The 7,065-nt window shown below is 35.9% G+C and overlaps 1 protein-coding gene across 1 annotated transcript; it reads right to left on the bottom strand.

The window, feature by feature from the left end:
• Positions 1–4,006: 4,006 nt before the first annotated feature.
• LOC111882303 (beta-1,2-xylosyltransferase) lies at positions 4,007–6,833 on the bottom strand. The gene is made up of 3 exons (XM_023878659.3): positions 5,766–6,833; positions 5,176–5,325; positions 4,007–5,097 (listed from the first exon to the last, which is right to left on the bottom strand). The coding sequence occupies exons 1-3, from the start codon at positions 6,453–6,455 to the stop codon at positions 4,369–4,371; spliced, it is 1,569 nt and encodes a 522-aa protein (XP_023734427.1). The 5' UTR covers positions 6,456–6,833; the 3' UTR covers positions 4,007–4,368.
• Between the last annotated feature and the right edge of the window lie 232 nt (positions 6,834–7,065).

Raw genomic sequence — 7,065 nt, 5'->3', positions numbered from 1 at the left:
GGTTGAATAGTTGTTTTGCTATAATTAAGGGAGAAAATATTATGCTTCATTTCAAAACTAAAGGCTTAGGTTATGGAATGTTAATAAACTTAGTCAAGGATACATAGTGAGTTCTTAAATTTCGATTATGATTACGGCATTCCTCTTCATAATTTGAATCATAAGAACGTGACACATAAGATATTATGGAAGAAGATTGATAAAGTATCAAATCTTTATGTAATACATTATGCATCGTGTCCCATACGCCTCGGGTATAGGATAGATGGCAAATGCTATAATATTTGACCATTCTTAAATTTTCCAAATGTCTAGCGCATTTAAAAGGAAAAAAGGACAAGAATCGGCTTTGACTAAGATAATTAAACAACTATCAAAGGACTATCCAAAGCTTGCTAAGGATTGGTCGCTTGTGAGTAGTTGGAAGTATGATATTGGATGAAGCGTATCGACATTATTATGAATAGATAAGATTCTATTAAGAATGAGTTGTTATATGGTAAGTATGGAAAGGTTTTCATATTGGGAGCTGGATATTAAGAATCTATGTCTAGATTAGAAACTTTTATGAAAGAAGGATGTTCAAAGGAATGTACTTTGAGTGAGAGACATCACATCTATGGAATTGTCTTGTAACAATTTCCAATAGAGAGCTTAGTAATTCATTGGCAATAGTCATTGTGAACTTAGTGCAGTGACATTACAAAAGAATCATTGCATAAAATGTTAGAATCTAACATATTTTATAAGTAGGAAGAATTTGATATTCTTTCACTTGTGAAAAAGGATTAGGAGTTGTGAAATGAGTATGATTGGAAATGTGTTCATTTGACCTATTTCACAAAGTAAGGACCATAGGTAAACATTGTGTGCATGCTAAGAACATGGGACAAGTATAGTTATAATTCAAATAAGAAGTTGATTACCCGAAACAACAAATAATGAGTAATTGATATGGTGATAAATAAAAGGTGTTTTATTTATACGCAAAGGTTTGAGGCCATATGGGATTAGTATTTTTTTTGTGTTTCACTTTGCATGTTTTGACTTCCTGAATAATTTAATTGGTTCAGAACAGTCAAATTATTTGAACGGACCACAGTCGTTCATATGTTGGAAGTAGGTATGAATGAAGACTGTCGTGAATTGGTGTGTGGATTGTCTAAAGTGTATTAGACATAAGCAATTGTTTGCTGCAACGTTCATGAGTGCTTATGATTTGAGCATTGGATTAAACCCACGCTCACTTAGATCACTTCATGCATTGTATCACGAGTGATTGGTGAGACGATAACATCTTATATTCTTGAAACCGAGATGTGTGAGTTGTATCTTGCGAGTCGGTTGCACATTGATAATATGTAAATGCACTAGTAACTTGGTGTTATAAAACATATTGTTGTGTGTAATTCGGTAAGTGAGTACAAGCGAGCATTGAGTCAAAGTTTATCCGTTCCTTTTATCCAAAGTAGGATAAAAGCAATATCTTTGGGCCACTCGATGATTTAGTGATGGCACCTAAGCGCTTGACCAACTCAAGACTAAATTGATGTGTTCTATTGTAGCTTGTTGTCAGTCGTCATAATCGGAAGTCGGTAAATAGTATAGAGGGAATGATTAAGTTCATGTATCATATCTATACGATATCTAGAATGGAGGAATATATGATTCATTATCTAAAGGACACGCGTATTTGATAAGATCAGAGTTGACAGCGGCTTTGGAAAGCTACGATTGCAGATCAGGATCTGAAGTCATATGCAGAATAGTTATTAGACTTATCCAAGTGGGAGACTGTTGGATTAGTGTGTAAGTCCATAACTATTTTGGTATGTACTTGATCCGATGGTGCATGGTCCTTTTGGGTTGCCTTCACCAAAGCAACTTGATAGGATGAATTATGGAGAGAAATGATTAAATATGATTTATTAATATATTATGAGAATAATATATTAAAGGAGAAATCATATTGTTCAATTAATATTAGTCAAGAATTAATAAGAATTAAGTTTGTGGCTAAAAGAGATTATTTAAACTTAAGGGACTGGAGTTGTAATTATAAGATAATTGCAATTGGGCTATGGATTACCTTATTATATAAGGTTGGATGAATTCTATGGGGAAACCCATTAGAAATCGTCCAAGGCTTATTAAAGAGGGGTTCATGGGTTGCTTAGGGCCTAAGCATCCAAATTAGGGTTTCTTTGTTAGATAACCCTAATAGCCTCACTATTTAAGGACCCCTTGGGCACCAAAAATGTGGGCAACTGAATCCTTAGGGTTTCTACACGTTTTTGGGTGTCTCCTCTCTCCTTATTCTTCATCCTCTTGCTCTTGGTGTTTGTGAACCATTAGAGGAGTGACATTTGTGACTCTAAGCTTTCTAAAGTCATTACAAGGAGGATTTGAGATTGTTATTACTACATAACAATCAAGGTAATATCTTAAACCCATTATTATGTTAATATTGATTACCATATGCTATATTTAGGGTTTAAAGTCTTGGATGAATTGCATGTACAATTGAGAAACCTAGATCCAAGCATTAGGGTTTGTATGAGCACATAGGATGTTCTTATGGCTAAAACCCATCACATTTATGGTACTTGTTCTCAAGAGCAAAGGAACTTCAAGATTTAGTTGTTATTACTATATAACAACAAAGGTATGTATGCTAATCTTTTGTTTGTGATTTTCGAAATATTAGATGCATGCTAGGGTTTCCATTTGTGTTCATTTGTTGTATGTCTAATAGTGAAAACATATATCCAAATTAGGGTTGCATGCACGCATATGATTGTTTGTATAAAACCCAACAACAATAACCCAATGGCTTACCCTGATTGCATAGTCATCAGCATAAGAGATACTTGTCAGGTCCTTAAATGACAAAGGGTTGTTCATATCCCTGACCTCCTAGTTTAAGGTATGACATGGTACCATTATGAATTAACGATGGATCTTTGATTCTAGATTGCAACATACTCTATGATACGGAAGTTTAAACCACTTTTTGTTGATGAGTTAAACTGTTAATGATTCACGCTGATTTCACCTCAGCGTGACTGAAACAATCCATTCGTTTCTTTATCTTCTTAACAGAGATTGATGATTGACTGTGTAAAACCACACACCGATAAAAGTTCAAAAGTCTGTGCTGATGGTTAGTCTATGTACCGTAGACTATCACAAGCACCAATCCATTCTTACCCTACATTCTTCTTTAAAGTTTTATGGTAGGATTTCCTGGAAGTTGAGGAATATCATAGTCCTTATTTACATCTTCCCAAATATCCATGGCTTCGAGATAAGATAACATTGTAGCATCCCAAAGCTTGTAATTGCCACCATTAAGATAATGTTGTGAAATATTGCTTTCAACCATTATCCTCACAGATCTTTCAGGAAATCAACTCTAATACCAATTTGTTTGTTTTAAGCAAATGAAAAGAAGACAATAAGGTTGTAAACATGAAGAAAAAAAAAGTTAGTAACTTATGCACAAAACTAAATTGGAAAATCTAGGATACAAAACACGATAAACTACGTTAACTTATACAGTTGTTATGCATTACTGAAAACTAAAGATTAGCTAAAGTAATAATTATCCACTAACTCAATTGATTAGACTCATTCACCAAAGGGCTTCTAGCCCAAACGATATCAAATGTTGTGCTTCCTATTTAAATTTTGTTGTGGACATAAGCGGAATTTAAATAGTTTGGATGGAAGTTGAGGGGGGTTAAATTTTTGAATAATAACTAAAAAAAATAAATTGTAAAAATAAAAATAAAAATTTAAAAGAAGATTAAAAACAAGTTTAATAGGGATCAAAACCACAAAAAATAGAAACTTTTTTTTATTATGAATCAAAAGAAAAAAAAAAAAAAAGCAAACCATAGGGACTGTTTATGCAGTTCTCTAAAAGAAAAATTTATCATGAGTCTTCGGGAAAATGGAGCTATATATAGAAGCTTTCTTTGCATTTGCCCAAAAGTACCAATCAAGACCCAAGACATGTTTACATACAAATCGTAATTCGTAATGTATCCATCCAATCCAATCTCAATCTGTGTTCATTTGTATCCTATACATCTCAACAACATTTCAAATCTTGCTTGCTATTGCTGAAAACCAGCATCCATGCTAATGTTATGCAGACTCCAACTCAACTTCGTCATCATCTACTGTCAAACTGATTCTTCATCTTTCAATCCCCAACAAATTTCAATCATATGAAAGATAAAAAAAAAAAAAAAAAAAAAAAAAAAAAAAAAAAAAAAAAAAAAAAAAAAAACCTAGTTGCTAATTGCTATCTCTCATCATAAGACATAAATCATAACAAATTCCATAAAACTCTATTTATTATTAGCATCCTAAGGTCTTGAAAATGTCACGGAGCTTGTCAATAACAAGTGTTGGGTTAGCATGAGATCCGGTGAGAAAAATAGGGTGATAATTGAGGCCCCTCCATTGAGAAATGAGTGCAAAATGAGGCCTCCTAAACTCAGTAGCAATCAACTCCAGTATTTCTGCTTCTGGTGCTGCTGAGACTATGTGAGTCAATCCAGCCCCATGAGCACCCACAATAACAGAAGCATCTTGAATGGCCCTGACTTGCTCTTTCATAGACATATGTCCAAACAACCCATTAACAACATTCACTTTACATTCTGTATGACTCAGCAGCAGGGACCAACTCTTTATGGCATCAAACACTTGTTGTTCGTTACTAAGTCTAGACTGAACCTTGCCAGCATGGCGAGGATGAGCCAAATAATCCTCACGCCTCACAAAAAGAACATTGTGGATGCGTGAGCTGTGTTTATGAGCAGTGTGTAAAGGAAGTGCAAAAGCAGCTCTTATCATCTCCCCAAATTCTGTGATTCTGGCTGTTTTCTTATCATCTGGGTTATGCCAAAGATCATGGGCAGAAGCAGCCCCATAACAATCGATATTTTCAGACAGACCCCTGAACATGGCCGTTTCATAACCTAAAGGCGACAGGATAGCATGACGAAAGCAAACCGGACCACTGAAGTTTTTAGCATATCTTACACCTGAGAACACGGCTTTCCATGTTTCTTCCAATTGCGTCTGAAAAATAATAACATATACATACATGAGGAATCTTGAAAAAAAATTACTATAATAAAGTCAAGAGTTTAGGCATACCATGCAGTGACCATCTACGAACACCAATTGAGGTCGGTTTGGCAAGCCTGTAACTCTGGAAGACACGTACGCACTGTACCAGTCTGTGACTGTGTGAAACATGTTTGCATACTCAAACCGAGTGATCAGCAGTGTTGGCTCCTCAACCCACTATCAATATCAACATTCATCTCATTCTCAGGTCAATTATAAGAATTATAGTGTTTGTAACCCACAACTATGTTTCATAATCATGTTTATAATTCAATCCTCAATTAAAATGGATTATAGTATAGCCCAAAGAGGAAAGGTCGTAAATTCATTGTAATTTCAGTTTAGATATATGCAAAATCACAGTAGAAATCAGATCACAGATAAGGAAATGTCCTTAAGGAGCGCCTTTAATCTCCATCAACAAATAAGATCTGATTTACGTAATCAATTCAAGATACTTATTTAAGGTTATTATGCGAATGACGTGTCATTTATTGAAGACAATCTCTACAATTTGTTTCGTTTCGTCTATAGCAATTAATGATCAGCCGGAGTTCATTCATTACGAAACAAGTATTCAGTTAAAAGTAACTGCAAACAGAATGGAATACCCTTACCTCAGAGCACTCAAATTCATTGGCGCCAACTAACTGAATTGAATCGATCAAGTCGCGCATAGTATGTCTTGAGATCTCTCCTTTCTGCAAATATTCGTTCAAAAAACCCTCAGTAGCAAGCTTCTTACCATGATTCTTGGAATTCCCAGTAACCTCCAGATCAAAGGCTCCGAATTCAAACTCCGGCAACTCTTCCTCCTCCCCCCTGCCAATCACACTCTCCAATACCTCCCCACCAGCGGACATCTTAATTTTGTCTGGATGCATCCGCATCGTTCCGCCCTCGCATATGGAACTCCGCAAAGTCTGACTATAAAAGCACCGGAACCATCCTCTTCCATCTTTACCCACTTTACGGTTACTTTCAGGCGAGGGCTTGAGCAGATCGACACGATGAGTGAATCCATTACCAAAATAGGCTTCACAGGATCTAAAAGAGATGTTAGGGGTTAAAGACCAAGGGAGGTAAGAAGGCAAGATGGGCCAGGGTTTATTGGAATTTGACAAAGAAACAAGATGGGTGCGATCGGGAAAGGGTGAGTGGAATTGTGGTATGGAATTAGGAATGTTTTGGGTTGTACGGCGGCGGCGGAAGTAATCGGGGTGAGAAGAGAAGTAGAGGTAAAGGGTGATGGAATTGAGGATGAAGAGAAAGATGATGAGTTTTAGGGATTTGGTGTTCATCTTCATCAGTCGTTGCAGTTTCCTCCTAGTCTTGTTGATGCTTCATCTACCCCCCACTTTCAGTTCATTTCCTTGCTTTTTCTTCTAATTTTTTTTTTCCTATTATTTTTTGCCTTTTTCCTCAAAACGAATCACCGGCTCACCTATGTTTTAAAAGGTAACAAAGCAACGCCTCACCCCTCACGTGTTTGTACCACTACAAGTTCTAATAAGTTCATCCTGCCGGCAACCCCCAGCCTCCCCTCTTCGCTGTCGACACCCCTTTCACTCTCCCCTGCAACTCATCGACTCCCTGCCCTATCCCCTCCTTGGCTCTTTGCCTTGCAATGTTGTCGTACGCTTCCTCATTCTCAAACCATCAGGCAAGAAACACCTCCAATATTAAAAAGTTTTTTTTTATAGGGAAATAACATAAAAACTGTTAAGTTTAAAAAAAAAAAAAAAAATACTTTAAATTCACTCGCATAAACTGAAGTTTTCTTTATCTTTTGTGTTATACGAAAGGCTCTTAAAATCAGGATTTTACCTTAGATTGTTTTATGTGTCGTAAGATTAGATTGATATCAAAAGATCTTACCAAAATGACTGATATTCAAATTTGATCGTAAAGTCTTGA

Source organism: Lactuca sativa, chromosome 7 (assembly GCF_002870075.4).
Source record: "Lactuca sativa cultivar Salinas chromosome 7, Lsat_Salinas_v11, whole genome shotgun sequence".
Classification (NCBI taxonomy): domain Eukaryota; kingdom Viridiplantae; phylum Streptophyta; class Magnoliopsida; order Asterales; family Asteraceae; genus Lactuca; species Lactuca sativa.
This window is presented reverse-complemented; position numbering and strand designations above follow the sequence as displayed.